The 17055-nt window shown below is 44.9% G+C and overlaps 1 protein-coding gene across 3 annotated transcripts; it reads right to left on the reverse strand.

Moving 5' to 3' along the window:
- Window positions 1-11537: 11537 nt before the first annotated feature.
- LOC133888602 (low-specificity L-threonine aldolase 1-like) lies at window positions 11538-15714 on the reverse strand. 3 transcript variants are annotated; one of them, XM_062328903.1, is made up of 10 exons: window positions 15557-15714; window positions 13525-13988; window positions 13316-13427; window positions 13022-13072; window positions 12826-12897; window positions 12619-12751; window positions 12318-12376; window positions 12137-12234; window positions 11829-11895; window positions 11538-11742 (listed from the first exon to the last, which is right to left on the reverse strand). In XM_062328903.1, exons 2-10 carry the CDS (start codon window positions 13965-13967, stop codon window positions 11659-11661), a joined length of 1119 nt encoding a protein of 372 aa, XP_062184887.1. In that variant the 5' UTR covers window positions 13968-13988; window positions 15557-15714; the 3' UTR covers window positions 11538-11658. The 3 variants fall into 3 exon arrangements, with proteins under 3 accessions (XP_062184887.1, XP_062184889.1, XP_062184888.1); XM_062328905.1 differs by having other exon boundaries at window positions 13525-13993; window positions 15557-15688; XM_062328904.1 differs by lacking the exon at window positions 11829-11895.
- Between the last annotated feature and the right edge of the window lie 1341 nt (window positions 15715-17055).

The following is a 17055-nucleotide window of genomic DNA, read 5'->3' on the forward strand; positions in this document are numbered from 1 at the left end:
TGGTTGGGGCAAGCTCTTTTGTTGGGCTATATAGTTGAGTTGTAATGAAGTGGTGTTTGACAAGGCACGAGTTTCTTCTGCTATTCAGGTCATCTTTAGAGGCACACATTGGTTTTGATTCTGGTCGCTGCTGCAGTGGGATGAGGATCGTCCTTTTATTCAGGACATGTGCCAACCGTGGGTGGTAGTTCAGTAATAAGATTTGTTTCTAATTTTTTAGACATGCTCTGGTCCTTTTATTCATTCACTTTCATACCTGCTTTGTTGGGTTCTCAGACACTGATTGTTTTATGTTTCTTCTGGACCCTGCTATGCAAATGTGAAATTCCTGCATTGTGTCCACCATGAAAATGTGACTTGAGAATATAGGCTATCTAAATGGAACATTGCCTGTAGACCAAAGGATCAAGCTAGAGGGAATGGGAATCCAAGACCTTAACATACAAATTAAACGTCTACTTAGCAAATAGCTATTTAAACTAATTAATAAGGGTGTGGTATTGCAACAGTTACTTAGGAACAAGCATCTTAGTAAAGGGCATCTCCAAGAACTAGTACTTGTAGTATAGATATGCCCCACCTCAATATATTTCTCATCTGTGAAGTATGAGGAATTATGAACAATGGGACTCATATAAATTTTGAGAAGTGTGATCTCTTATCTAAGAGCTAGCACTGTCTTTAACTACTGGAGATGCCCTAAAGAAATGATTGCTCAGGTGAAAAAGAAACCAGAAGATTATTAGTTCTAGTTAGGTCTAATGAGTGTCAAACCTCTTTTCCTAAGGTTTGGAGGATTTAAATTACAAGATGCCACACATGTTAGATTCTCCAAAGATAAATGGCTGAGAGAAAATACAGTCCGTGAACAATATCCCATACTTTATAATATTGTGCAACAGAAACATACCACAGTAGCATAAGTCATTACATTTTACCCTCTCACTACTACAAAATAGGTCAACATTGCCGATTTTGGAATTGGCATTGATGAGGTTTTCCATAAACAAAAAAGGAAAAAGGCCAGGCAAACGAGCCAGCTCGATACATTGAGCAGAGCCTGCTATCGGCCCCACACGACGGAGCTCATCGTCACCGAGGACACTACCGTCGTGGATCCTTACTCTGTCATGCACAAAACGCGGGGCACGAAAGCCACCGCCACAGAAACTGACCATCTTCACCAGCGCCACCAACACTCTGTGGTCCAGTTGTTGCTTCCCGCTTGACCGAACGGCGGCGAGCACCTCCCCTAGCCGCTCCCGCTTCGTGTCCCGCTCCTCCTCGCACTCGCCCACGTCTATGAACGTGAATAGGTAGTTGCACGAGGTGATCTTGTCGATGAGGCTGTCCGCCTCAGACTCTGGCGATGGCGGAGGCTTGGCCGTACCGGGCAACGAGCCATCCGGCTTCTCAAGCTCAAACAGGAACCTCAGTGTAGTCAACCTCCTCTTGGCCGACGGTGCCCTCGGCGCCACCTCTGCCGCAGCAGCCCCCGTGGCCTTCTCCTCCCTACGCGTGCCTTGTTGTTCTCTCTCCCCACAAGTCTCCGTAAAGAGGTCATGAGAGAACACCTCAGCGCTGAAGTCCTTGTCGTCAGTGTCGCCTCCCTTATCCGCGTCGCCGTTCACCGCCTCCACGCTGGATCCCGCCACCTCCGTGCTAGATCCCACCGCCCCCACGCCGGATCGGCGAGGAGGCCGACGAGGAGGGCAAGGAGGGCGGTGAGGGGGAAGGAGAGGAGGGGGCAAGGGGGGAGGAGATAGGGAGGCCAGTGAGCTCGAGGCTGAGAGTGTGAGAGAGAGGGGGGAGAGATGAGTGGTGAGAGAGAGAGGGTTGTGCGTGAGGATAAGATCAAGAGAGCGAGTCGACCGGACGTCGGGCACGAGCCAAAACTATATTTCATCGAAAATTCGGGTCCATGGGTAGTATTAGTGCCGGTTAGTATTAAAAACCGACACTGATACTACTTATCAGTGCCGGTAATGACATGATTTTTATCTGAATAGATGAGTGGATGTCTGATTTTGGTATGAACAGATAGTGATACCCTATTAGTGTTAGTTTTGACTAAACCGATACTGATGAGTCGACACTTATAACTAATTTTGTAGTAGTGTCTAAATATTTTTTTTCGTCCAATGTTTGTGGGGAACAAATTAAAGGCATAAAATGACCGGGTCGATAGAGTAGCGATGGTACAACTATCTAATCAATCAGATGTGTTCATTTGGTCTTTACATAGATCTGGGCAACTTACAGTCAGATCAATGTATAAGGCCATCAAGAGGCGAAGATACTTGTAGCTTAGGTGGTAGATGGGTATCAGGAAGAACAATTTTTTTAGGGGCAATTGTGTTCTTACCCTTATTTTGGAGTGAAACTGTGATTTTGCCCTTATTTTTATAACTTTGTGATTTTGCCCTCACTTTTTGATTGTGAACATTGTGTTTGCCCCTATTCTGTTAAGAGCACTTAACGGTGTGAAATCAGCTATAAAAGGACATGTATACCCTTGCAGATTTGCCCCTATTTTTGTTAGGACTTTGTGATTGTACCCCTATTTTCACATTAAGCATTTTGACATAAATTTGACAACAAAACTTGATTAAATTTGCATATATTTTAAATTTGATCGAATTTTGACAGTATTTTGACACAACTTGACAATATTTGACACAACTTATATATTCAAGCAGAAATCATATATTACAACCATAACATAGCATCACATAGTACGTCCAGATCATACATCACATGGAAACGTACATGCCCAACAAAAGCACCAATACATATCCAACAAAACCAACAACTAATAGATAATTATTATGTGTCCAGTCCAAAATATCACATTCAAGCACCAAACCATGCAGCTAGCCTCCCTTCTCCTCTTCCTCTTCCTCCTCCCCCTCCCCTTCCCCCTTCCCCTTCCCCTTCCCCTTCCAATTGGTGGTCTTCCTCCCATGTCACTTGCACTAGCACTTGCACTTGCACTTGCACTAGCACTTGCACTTGCACTTGTATTTCATGTGAAAGGAGTAAAAATATGTTAGTAGACAAGTTGATGGTAAACTAAGTAAAAATCAGCAATGATTAAGTAAGCAAAAATCAATTATGATTATGTAAGAATGAGAATTAATGCAAATGAGTACCAATGCATGACTTACTTTGATGTGTGTGTAACACTTGGATCATTGCTCCCCTCTCCTGATGTATTTTCTGAAGATGAAAGCCTCCTCTTTTGACTAGCTGTGAGACCTCCTTGGCAATGCTTGGCTGTATGTCCTAGTTCATGACATTCGGTGCATTCTCTTCTCTTCCTAGTGTGTGCCTCATCAGATGCCTTGATCCTGGATACTCTTGGTCTCCCAGGTTTCCTTCGCAATTTAGGCTTCTTGATTTTGCAACCTATGTCAACACGTGGCCACTGATGCTTCGATGTCATTGGATTAAAAACACCTGCATATGCCTTTCTGAACCTCTCAACAGAGAAGTATTCATGGACAAAGTCATCCATATGTACCTCCCTACTAAGCTTTGCAATGAAAGCTAAAGCATGGCTACAGGGCTTTCCAGTCACTTGCCAAACCCTACAACTACATGTCTTCTGCTCCAAGTTGATTGCATGCCTGATGGTGGACACAGTTACTTCAGCTGTTCCAGCTCCACATGTCAAGACCTCATGGTCCTTAATAGTCTTGCTTTTAGCATTCAAAGACTTAGTAATAGCTGGGATTATTCTGCCCTCCATGTTACTACCAATCTTTCCTCTCAAATGAAACTTGGTTATGATCATATGTCTTATCTTGTCATGCATGTCCACAATCTGCATGTCCTTGGTTTTTGACACCCAGCTATTGAAACATTCAGAGAGGTTATTATTGATGTAATCTACCTTGCAATCATCAGAGAATTTGCTTCTACTCCACACATATGGATGATTGTTATCCAACCAGGAAAGTGCATCAGGACTCTTCTCCTCTATCTTCCCCATGTGGTAATTGAACTTATCAATTGTGAAGCTCTTGGCGGCTGCCCACATATTCTGAGCAAACAAGGGACCATAGTACTTTTTCTTCATGTTCTTCCACAAGTGCCTCATACACTCTCTATGTTCCACTCCTGGGTACACATCATCTACAGCCCCTTCTATTCCTTTGCCTGCATCTGTACTGATTACCAAACCTGTATGAACATAATAGTATTATGGTAGTAATTCAAAGATAAAACTTGAAAGATGCAACTTGAGAGATGAAACTTGAAAGATGAACAAACCTGTAGGAGTTCCAATAGCTTTCTTCAAGTTCTGGATGAACCATGTCCAACTTTCCTTAGACTCTGTCTCAATCACTCCATATGCAACTGGAAATAACCAGTTATGACCATCCACTGCAACAGCTGATGCCAACTGACCTCTTGACCTTCCTGTCAAGTGAGTGGAGTCCATGGCAATGTAGGGCCTGCATCCTTGCAAAAAACCATCAATACATGGTTTAAGAGCAACAAAGAACCTCTTGAAACACACATCCCCATTGTGCTCTTCTGTGTCTAACTCAATGATACTGTCAGGTACTGATTTGAGAAGCTCAGCGCGATAAGTAGGTAGCAAATCATAACTGTCATCCCACTTCCCATTTATCATGTCAAGTGCTCTCTCTTTGCCTCTGTATACCCTGTCATATGGAACATCCATCTTGTACTTCTTCTTCAGCTCATCCTGCAACTCCTTAGGTCCCATTGTGGGTTTGTCCCGCAACAAGTCCACCACTCTGTCAGCTACCCATTTATTTGAGGCCATCGTGTCACCACATTTGTTGAATGAACCACAAGTGTGCTTTGGTCCACTCGTCTTCACCTGCAAAAAAAGAATGCATAAAAGAACTATTTTGTGAGTAATTGTCATCTCAACTTAATGAATAAATCTTAAATTCTAAAAAAAATTACATATCTGAATTTACCTTGCATCCAATGTACTTCTTGCTGGTAGATGCATAAAACTGCCACTTGCAACCCTTATCTGCTCTCTTGCATATGGCTCTAAATCTTTTCTTATCTTTCTTGACGATATGAAAAGCACAATCATTCAAGATAGCATGATGGGTAACTGCTGACTTGCACTGATCAACATCTGGGAATATCACATCATTATCAATACATGGATCATCAACATCATATGAAAAGACAGGAACATCGTCCTCATCATCCTCATCAACTATTTCACAATCAGGATCATACTCAGGGTCATTGCAATCAGAGTCAGAGTCAGATGATGCAGCCAAATCAGTGTCATAGCTGCTATCACTTAGTGCCACAAGTGATTCAGTGTTAGAGTAGATGTCATCCTCATCAACTCCTACCGTCTCCTCATCATGTGCAACTTTTCTTTTGGACTTTTTGGCTTTCTTGGTAGGCTTCTTGGTTGTATCTCTCTCATTGGTGACTCTCTCATTTGTGGGTGTCTCATTTGTGGCTCTCTTAATTGTGGCATCTCTCATGTCTTGAGTGGACTGGGTTAAACAAACAGGAGGATCCAACTCTAGAAGTGGAGTACTCGGAGTTTCTATTACTCTATTTCTCACTGTAGGGTGACATCTACGTTTTGTGGGTGAAAGCTGCAATGGACCTTCAAAATCATTGATCTGGGCATCGATGCCCACGACTCCTTTCTCTAGGTTGAGTTGAAACCACTCTTGCAATTGTTCATCAGTTTTAATCTCAAAAGAGGCATCGTCCAAAGAACGCCAGAAAGTTATGTATTGCTTAGAACCCCACATAAAGTGCTCAGCTATGTGATCAACTAATTGCAACAACCCAAAGTGGTGTCTATCAACATGTGGTGTCAAGGTTTTACTCCTGCAATATGTCTTTGGCCCTCCATCCGGTAAACTGAAATATGACCGAACTTTAACAACAAGTTTCAAATCGCTGTTAATTGGCCTACAAATCATAGCAAAAGATATACAATTAGCTAAATAATCCTAAACACCGAAGCTAATTCGTCCAACACACTCAATTTAATTGACATTCATCAAATCTAGAAACAATCACAAGAATTTACCTAGCCTCTCCACACTTCATTGCTTCACAACTGTTGACATTCAACAAAGAAATCTGTATAAGCATGTACAACCCAATAAGCATTTCAGTAAGCATTTCCCTCATCCAAATACATGATGTGATATTTGAGCACCATAATACCAGCTTCTAATACTATCATTTTTCCCTCATTTCATTCCCAGAAGTGAAATCTTATTATGTTAATACTCAAAAACAGTGACAGCAAGAAATAATTACCAAGCTTATGAAGTTGACAAGGCTCTGCTCTGCTCACTCGCCCGCGTGACCCACCTCTGCTCTGCTCGCTCGCCCGCGTGACCCACCTATGCTCTGCTCGCTCACCGCCGCGTGACCCACCTCTGCCTGCTCGCAGCAACACGCCTCTGCCCAGCCGCCCGCAGCAACACGCCTCCGCCCAGCCGCCCGCAGCAACGTGCCACCGCCCAGCCGCCCGACCAACGCGACGCTCCAGCACCGCGTTCCGCCCGGCTCGCCCGCAGCTACGCGCTTCCTCCCGGCCGGCTCGCTCGCCTGCGCGCCGCGCTTCCGCCAGACCGGCTCGCTCGCCCGCCGATGCGTTCGCCCGCCGACGCGCTACCACCCGAGCCGCCCGCTGGCTTCCTCGCTCGCCGCCGACGCGCTCACCCGACGACGCGCTACCACCCGAGCCGCCCGCCGGCTTCCTCGCTCGCTCGCCCGCGCAACCTGCTAGCACACCCGGGCCGCGCGGTGCCGCGCCTCCGCCTGAGCTAGCGGATAAGGTTCGAGTGGCTGCAAAAGGATACGGTTCCACACTTGCACATGGGTATTTTGGTCTATTTCCATCCTTTTCTATTTTTCAAAGATTTTTTTTAATCGCTAACTCGATTTTGTACCTAACGGTGTAAAAAACAGGGGCAAACGGCCGGTTCACATTCAAAAAGTGAGGGCAAAATCACAAAGTTGTAAAAATAGGGGTAAAATCATAGTTTCACTCCAAAATAAGGGTAAGAACACAATTTCCCCATTTTTTTACTAATAACATACTCATATTGATCATATAAATTTATATATATTGTTAGATATATAGTGAAGTGACTTTTCACGTAGCAATCATTTTTTTAGAAAATTAAGCATAGAGGTGCTATTCTAACCAAGATAACCTAGTGAAAAGAAAATGAAAAGTAGTGACAAATGCTATTTTTTAGTAACAAAGAAACAATTCAACACCTTTTTCTTATTGCTATTTCTTTAGGATTATTTGGCGAGCTGTTCAAATTATTTTTTGTTTAAGACCTCAGACTAGTGTTACCAATATTTTTAGTTCATGGTTAAGCGGGATTGGGGAGGAACTTAAAAAACTCTTTCTGGTTGGTGTTAGTGTTCTGTATTGAGGAATTTGGCTTAGTCAGAATGACATGATATTTAACAAAGCAAAAGTTGAATTTTATATGCACGCTTTTGGATGTTGCTTTAAATGTTGGAGAAAAGGGATCCATGCATGCGAAATGCATGCAGGTCATTGGAGACGAGACCTTGGCCAAACATGAATGAAAGTTTAGTGGTTTAATTTATGCTTAATAATTTCCTAGCCATGTTTGACTGCAACTATCGGTAATTTGTTGGACATCCTTTGACCGGTTGTCGGTTCAACCTTTGTAATAAATATTAGCTGAGTACATTTTTAGATGTAGAAGTTAAGATATTTTCATTAACTTAATGAAATAGAATTCCTTTTATCTAAAGATGAAAATGTGTTTTTTATTAAAAATCAAATCAGTTTGATACGATTCTTCACCATAGTTTGGGTTCACGAGTTGTACTCTAAGTTGCTAAGCGAACGTTGATCTACAAGAAAAGAACATCGAGATTCGCGCAATGTCACTCGTCATGAACTGACATGATGAACAGTCAGCGCTCGCAGACAGCAATTGAACATTTCATCCCAAATAGGGGTATGGCGCCATCGGCTAGTTGCCGCATGAAGGTCGCGGATTAGCACGCACGTGGCACGTCTTCCCAGGCGCTCTACGGTGTTCAATCTTCACAACTCCAGAAGACAGAAGAATCAGGTACAGAGATTCTGGAGCATGATGGGAAGCCTGGAAGTCTTTCTAGGAGGCTCCCTGACGTTTAGAAAGATGGCCGGACAATCAGGCGATCACTCTATGGTGTCCTGGTGATCGGCCGTCGCCATCTGTCTGCTTGCTTCCGGATACGGGATACCTGCCGGGACGAAGTAGTGAACCCGAGGGTTCCTTTTATTCCACCAATGGAAGTGCAGGCTGCACGTACGGACATTGACCTATGATCCATGTTCTCTGTCGCAAGCAGATCGGGCATCAATCTTGAGCCTTGACTTCAGTGCTGTCCCGGCACGAGGCTCGGTGTTGAGACCAAACCAAGCTGAAGGCGGAAGCACCCGATCAGGCGGACCAGCCCTGACTTGATCCAAAGAAAACATGACTTCATGAGTCGAATTTCTTCGGAACCGCACGTCGAATTTCCCTGGAGGTTGTGGTTCCAACTTGCAACCCTGGTGGTGATTCGAATAATAATCAGATTAACCACATATATCGCCAAGCTGCCAGCTCTCTCCGACGAATCTAGCTAGCTGTTGGTGTTTCGCCACAAGTATTGCCGTGCACCCACCCGACTGCCTGTCATCCACGTCTCCATCGGGCGCTGATAAAGACGATCCCTTTTTGCCCTTGGTGCTTACTACTCATGCCGAGATGGTTTACTAAAGTGTGATCCCCACACCGCAAGAACCATAGGTGTTCTGAAAAAGAACATCTTGAGATGGTAGAGTGGTTGGTACATGTGGCCGAGGCTGATGCAGGCTGCTGTCGCCAATGATTTGCCAACCGCCGGCTTGACCCATGACCCATCAGGCCCAGCAGTATTTTTTTTTACCAACCGCACTTTTGCGACATGGCGGGCCTGGGGAAAGCCAGAAGCAGCGTCCTGGGCCTAGCTAAACGGCTAAGCCAGCATACGGTGGCCCATGCGGCGACTGTTCCGCGGCGGCGGGCGCCAACGCGATGGCAGATGCGGACGGGCGACGGGGGGCCACCGCGCGTACGGGTGCGCCTCGCGCGCGGGGCCGAGATCGTCGGCGCCTCTCGTCACGGGATCCGTACGCTCCTCGATCGGCCCGCGGCCGTGTCCCGTCTAGTCCCGTGTCGGAATCGTGTGGGATCGAGCGACGGACGGATCAGGCGCGCGCTGACGCCGAGAGCCCCTGCTGGCCGCCGCACCGGCTCCCGTTCTTTGGATCGGTCTAGTGTGCAGGCGTTTTCCTTCGCATGGATCATGCACGTGAGCACGTCCCACGGGCCATGGTGGAGTGGACCATCACGGAGTCTGCGAAACGGCGGTGGATGTACATTGTCAAGAGCATTGGTGCTATTGATCATTCTGATGGTGCGATTCTCCGGATGGACGCTGCGTGGAGATCAAATGGGGTTTGGCCCGTCTTGTCATCCAAATTTTTTTATCGACTTCTAAACATATATGTATTAAAGAAATAAATTTACTTATTAATCAGTTTATGTATTGCATGATCAATATCATCATAATATCTACTTCCTGTGCTTCTGTATCTATAATTTCTCATGTTCCTTTTCTAATATTCTGTTCCTTAAGCATTATAAAGTGCCGTATATCTACTCTCGTACTTCTACATCTATAAATTTTTATATTTCTTCTTTATGTATTATAGAGTACTCGATATACTTTAAATTTACAATTGTTCTAGTATAATAACATAGCTTTTTAGATCGAAATACGAGCAAAATCACTATTTTTCTTACTATTTTATTGATTTAGCATACCTAGACACGTAGTGATTAGTATGGCAACGTGGCCAGTCACTTTTTGCTCAAGCTCCGCCATTGACTACTAATGTTGGGCGCTTCACGCAAGGTTGGTGCTGAGGACATGAACAGGACGGATGCAGGCTCTCCCTTTTCTTTTTTGGAGGAATCAGGCTCCTGTTTTGAGCACAGCGGTGTTGTGGCATAAACGACAGAAGTTGTGGTGTGGCGCCAGGGAGGGCATGGGCTTTTGATGGTGGGGAAGGAGCAACAGAAACGGAGAGCATCTTTGCATTAACGCAAATAATACTAGTTGTACTGGAGGGATCACCAGCACAAAAGAGAGGTATTGCGTAAATGTTGGACTTAATTCTAGTTGTGGGTCTTGGAGATTCGATTAAAATTTGGAGTTTTGGTTGTAATTTGGAAGGTTCGTTTGTGTGGTATGCACAGGAGTAATTAGAGTTTGAGTCGGAGTCGGATCGTGAGATTGCACGATTCAGTTTAAGATTCATAGTTAGCAGGTCGCTATAAATATGAATTGTAATCTTTAGTTTCTGTAAGCAAAATATAGAGTCGTGCAAGTTGTAAGATAATAGAGTAAAAAATTTCCTTCAGAGAGAGGTTTTCGTTTGTGGTTGTTTTTGTCGAGTATTTGTCTTTGCGTTCTCGCCGGAAGGCTCGCATGGTTAAGCAAGGTGCTGGTCATAAGACTCGTCATTCTTTTGATGTAGTCATACTCGACTGGTCATTCATGCAGTCTAAGCGCGTATATTGATCGGAGGCGTGGTCGCTCTCTCGTACTCGCGGATCGTCAGACTACTCGTGCTGGTCACTCGCGTGATAAAAAATCACGAGCTAGTCATCTGTGTGGTCGTGCGCGTGATCCTATAGGTCGGTGAGACCCAATATATGGTATTAGAGCCAGAAGGGCGCACTAACTCATAAAGATGTCGATCATTCCTCAAGGTGAGCCGGTGCAAGAGAGTGGTGGTGGGTTTGTACCCGTAGCTGATGGCGACAAACTACACGAGCTGGGTGATTTGCGAGCAGGCGATGACGGAGGATCAAAGCCTCTGGGAGGCAATTGAGCCAGCGACTGGTTGTTCTATCAACGTAGCCGTGCTCGACTGGTCGCTCATGTGGTCTAGACACGTATACTGATCGGAGGCATAGTCGCTCTCTTATACTCGCAGATCGTCAGACTATTTGTGATTGGATTTTACTGATCGCTCGCATGATCAGTAATCACGGGTTGATCGTCCGTATGGTTATGCGTGTGATACTGTGGGTCGGCGAGACCCGACAGTGAACTACTCATGCCTGCTAGTAGCAGTTCTTTGAAGAACTGGGCCAGAGTAGATCAGCATGTCCAGGCTGAAAAGGAACATAGATGTTTCATATGCAGAGCAAGCTCAAAGTGCGAGGTCAGCCCAGTAAGTACATTTCTAGCATTCAACAGACATTGTGATAAGTCCAGCACTGTTCTACGAGAAGCCTATTCTGCATTGTGATAAGTCCAGCACTGTTTTACCTTTCCTCTTTGCACGCAAGGCTCTGTTCTAATATTTTTCTTCTGTTACCGGTTGGGCTCATCTACTTTCACTTCACTGCACCCCTCTTACCAGGAACGGATTCAAGCAATTCTAGGACAGTGAACCACAACACAGGAACGAACACATCAAAGCAAAAGAGTGAGCAGCAATGATTATTCAGCAAAGGTGTGGCTACAATAGCGTCGATCACAATTCACAAACAAGCAGGGCATCGAATTGATGCATCAGGGTGGTCCAAAGGAAGTGATCTAGTGCCCATATGAGTTCTTGGTTGTACCATTTGTCAAATGCTCGAATTTAGTATCGCCCGTCAGTAGTTCTTCAACAGCTTTCTGAAAACGTAAAACCGTATCAATGACATCACGCTAAATGAAACACTAAACACTGAAAGAAGAAAGTGATCTGGGTTTTCCCATACCTCAACACATGCCAACGCATACTTAACATCACTATCTGAAATTTGGTAATGGAGGACAAACCTGACACTGAATGATACAAGAGTTCAAGATGTGCAGTGACATTTGGATTTGCACATGATTACAGATGACATTGGTTTTGAAAAAAAATTTATATTGCTAATTTAACATAGTCTCAGTCAGAGTTAGAATGATAATGCTTATACTAAGCAGTCGAGCTTAAAAATGAACATAGGAAAGAGTAAAGGATCAACTTGAACACTGAACATACTAAAATCTATAACCACTCGATAAGAGAATGGGACTTCACCTCTTTGAACTGGCTGGCATTGCCAGCACATTGCGCTGTTCCAGGAATTGGCATAGCTTTTCAGGTGATATGTGTGGATCCACGATATCGAAGAATACCTTACAAAGCATATATATGTTAAGCTTTTACAGGTATGTAGTTGAAAACAAATAAGATATAACAAATGATCTAGTAGACTAACCATATTGGTCTCTACTGAAGCTGAATCCACAGTAAATTGTTTGATTTTCTTCAGTCCCTCTGAGCAAATGAACAGACGTAAAATTCAGGATTTCATGTTGGTAAGGAGTTAAGGATCTTTCTTCCCCACTATACGGAGAAGAATTGTATTTTGCATTAAGTAGGAATAAAAACCGGGATGCAGAGGTTCAAGTTCAACACAACTTAATTCTTCTTCTTTTTTCAGAAAGCAAAGGGGTATTCAGGACTTGTGAATATTGAAATGAAGTGAAGTTAGATTTCATAGGAAATATATATCAAACCTGCCAAAGCTTTTGCCTTTCTGTGGTCATCTGCAAGCTTTCCCAAGGTGTCGCGAACCGCAACATATGCAGCAGCACAAAGAATTCCAACCTGCCTCATTCCACCACCTAGGGTCTTCCTAAGAATTTTGGCCTGAAGGTATTGTTCAAATTTTTCGTTACTACATTATCTCTGCAGTTTAAATATGCAAACACAATTGACCAGACCTTGTATATGAAGGCCTTCGAACCGACAATAACTGATCCGACAGGGGCGCCTAACCCTTTCGATAGGCATACCTGCAGTTTTAAGTTTCAGAGAAACAGAATCACCAATCATATGTCACCTGAAGCCCATTCATATGTGTACCCCTTTCGTGTAGGTTGTTAAGTTGGTCAGAGTACCGAGCAAATTGAAACATACCGAAACTGAATCAGCAGCTTTCACAAGCCTATGTACAGGAACTCCAAGTGCCTGGCACGATGAAGACAATAGATTCAGAGACTGGGACAGCACACATAAATGTTTTAAATTTCTATATTTTACAGACGTCAGTCCTCTGATACCCTTTGACTGCAGATAAGTGTTATAAGGAAGATCCATCCTAATTGGTTGTTCTACCAACTCTGTTGTAGATATATTAGAATCAGAATATAAAACAAAAACTCATGTCCCATACTTCTACCACAGAGGTCCTTTCGAAAAAAAACTACTTACCACAGAGGCGTTAAAAATGCGAGCTCCGTCAATATGAAGCTTCAAGCCATGACTCTTGGCAATTTCGCCAACCTTATCTGTGTATTCTACAGACAGACACTTTCCACCACAACTACATAAACAGTATAAAAACATTTCAATTAGGTAAAAGAAATTATTGTACCACACTTTCACCAGCACGATTGGCAACAGGTACTTGATCAACTCACTTTGCATGTGTGTTCTCCAAGCAGATCAACCTGGTCGTCGGGTAATACAGCGCCCCGTTCGGATGCCTAATGGCCGCAACGATCTTGTCGATGTCCATGGTGCCGTCGGGGTTGTTCCTCACGGTCTTGGGGTGAATGCCGCCGATGGTGGAGATGCCGCCGTTCTCGTAGACGTGGATGTGCGAGTTGTCACCGAGGATGACCTCGCTACCCCTGACGTCGCAGTGCACGAGGACGGAGATGAGGTTGGCCATGGTGCCCGATGGCACGAACAGCGCGGCCTCCTTGCCCATGAGCGCGGCCATCTCGGCCTCGAAGCTCTGCGCGGTCGGGTCCGCGCCCAGGACGTCGTCGTCGACGTCGGCCGCAGACATGGCGGCGCGCATGGCTTCCGAGGGCTTGGTGACCGTGTCCGACCGGAGGTCCACCACCTTGGTCACCATCCTGCGCCGCTCCAACTCCAACTGCACTGAGGCAGCAACAGCGAAGGCTCAGAATGAAATGGACTTGCTAAAGCTCATGGGTATGAGCGTGCACTGAATTGGTGTGGGAAATTTCTACGGTGTAACCGTTATACAGATCAATTTATATAACTAACCAACCAAAATCTTATATTAGCAGTTGTAAAAAAATCAACAAAAATATGATAATATAGCATGTTATCATCTAGCATCTTATGAAATTTAAACTCAAATAATAAATTGTACATGGTGAAACAAAAAAGAGAAAATTCAGTGATTTATACAGAGATACTATTTATAGATGAAATTTCTCTTTTTTTTCCTCATACAAGTTGTTTGAGCTTAAAATATTTGAGATGGTTGATGATACTTACTCTATACTATTATATTTTTGTCAAAAAATTACAACTTCTAATATAATGTTTTTGTTGATTAGTTAAGTAAATTGATTTGTGTAACTGTTACCTAATAGAATTTGTCATTGTGGGTCTTCTGTCACATCCTTAGTACTACGGCTGGTGCTTTATCCTGCGGCAACTTTGTCTGGCCTAGAAGTAAAAGGTGTCTCGCCTTATCAGATGGGTGTTTTTTTCCTCTGAAATTTGACAAATCTTCCGCACTTTCAGAAGCACCAGCCGAAGTCTACATTTACTGTACTGTGGCAAAAACGATTTGTATCGCAAATGACAAAGGCAAGGACACCGGCAACTCAACTCCCACACGGCAGTAGTGAAACCTCAGAGGGAAACCAACAAAAATGGTACTCCCTCTGACTTAACACGTATTTTGTTTTTAAAAAAATATTTTGTTTTGAAAAAGTAAACTTTGATTGTTAAATTTTTATAGTAAGTTATTTATTACCATAAAATTAATATTATATTAAAAATATTTTGAAATATAAATCTATTGAAACAAATTTTGTATATTAAATATGCATGTAATTTGATTAATTGTCGGTTATAATTTATAAAATTTGATTTTTCAGATAAAATACATCTTATGTTCTTAAACGAAACGAATATTTCACTTTTACATGCTGGCTTACTGCAGAGCTGTGCAAGCCCAAACAAAGAAGTGTCCGGAATCAAGGTAGTACGAAACAGACAAGTGAGGCTATAGCCGGCCGACGTCCTCCTCCACACGCACGCACAATATGCGTGCAGGAGTGCAGACCGCGCTGCAGAGTGAAGGCGATGAGGAGGAAGGATACACACAACTCTATCCGCCCAACAACCACAGAGCTGGTGCGGTCCGTGTCACGCGCTCACGCGTTTCGCCAGGAGTGGATCAATGTCGACGGGAGGATAAAGGTAAACCGTAGACACGCGGGGCTCCAAGAACGGCGGAGAGAAGGGACGACGGAGCTGCGCGGGGCAGGGAAAGCAATTTACCACGAACCATTTCAGCGACTCTACTCGCGCAGGCGAATACTTCGCCCGTTTCGTCTGAAGAAACCCACTTGGCTCACGAGGAAGACGTCAGCGTACGAGGAGGACAGAAACGACACCACGAATCCAAGCCATCAATACCACTGCACAAAGGGAAAGAGAAGGGTCTGCAGAGCCGCGCACCGGGATCCGAGGACGAGATGGAGTCCGCCGAGCAGCCGGGACGAGCGCGGCCGGGAAGGAATGCGCGGGCCGCCGGGCCGAGTGGAGAGGAGAGGAGAGGAGAGGCGCGGTGCGTGGTGGAGGGTGGACCGGCCCCGCGGAGTGGTTGGCTTTTATACAGGACGAGATGAGGCGCGGGCGCCGCCCTGCAGGAGAGGAACTGGACGCTCGAGTGAGCGACGTACACAGCAACGGACGCGAGCGCAATCTAGGTGCTCCCTTGCCGTGCCGAGCCGAGCCATCTGCCCGCGTCATCGGCAACACCCCGTTTCGTGACCACCCGTCGTCACGTGCGCTCCGGCCCCGCCACGTAGGCGCGGTGCTGAGTTGTTGGAGTTTGGTTCTTGCTCGCACCGAACACGTACGTCTTGTGCGCCTTCAGATAAAAGAACGAGGTGAGCTGCTGCATTCTGGTTTTTGGCCATCCATCCATCTCTTTTTTTTTTGGAAAAACCCGGATCGTTGCCAGCTTATATTAATAAGAAGAGGAGGAGTAAAATACAGCAAAGACCCCGCTCATAGAGACTAAAGAGGGGGCGGGGGCGGGGGCTAACGCAATTACTCGCGGGTGGAAGGAGCAACTAATTCAGCGAAGTGCTTCGCACCTGCCAAGATCCAGGTGCGCGCTTCATCCTGAATTTCTGATACAATGTGAGGCCATCGATTTGGACCTCCCGTAATAACTGATAAGCTACGAATCTTCCCTGAGACCCGTGGAGACTAGAAGCCAATACGGGATCGTCTGCGCGACTACACCAGTCAATTCAGTTCGCATCAAACAAAGGAAGAAAAAATATCCAACCGGCGTTCAAGGTGGTGTTGCATCTTACCTATCCAACAATAAATAAGCAGACCAAGTAGTAGCTTGTAGGAGTTGTGCCGTGCCAGTGAGCCACAAGGCAGGGCGACCTACCTGCAGCTGCATAGTTGGACTCAGTTCAATCCGCCAAAAGTTTTGCTGCTTCGAGTTAACCTACTCACTCCAATCAGAAACTTGGAAGATTTAAACCACTTGTTGCATATCATTATTTTTGCTGGTTAAGGTTCAGAAGAACCATCACCATCCAGCCCCGGTTAGGCACGAGCTAGCGCAAAAGGCAACTTGGCTTTGACAGCCTCACATCGCTTACAAGGTCCAACTCCACCAAACCATTTGTTTCGAAACATGCCACGCATGTCGGTATGCCAATCGATTACCGTACGGCAATGGTACTATGAACCTGCATACGTTAACCCTCCCGATAACGATGTGTGCTAGCTGCATCGTTGGTGCTGAGTAGCTTCATGGCTGGCGGATAGATGAGTGTAAAGGGAAAAAAAATTATATGAGACCCTCTGCAGAAAGGTCTTTGTGAGATCTTAATCTACACCGTTCATTCTGGATCCAACGGTCTGATTGAATATATGTGAGAGAAGTACAGGATACGTGTCACGCAGAGATGAGGGTCTTTCTGTGAGAC

The sequence above is a fragment of the Phragmites australis genome, chromosome 13 (assembly GCF_958298935.1).
Source record: "Phragmites australis chromosome 13, lpPhrAust1.1, whole genome shotgun sequence".
Lineage (NCBI taxonomy): Eukaryota > Viridiplantae > Streptophyta > Magnoliopsida > Poales > Poaceae > Phragmites > Phragmites australis.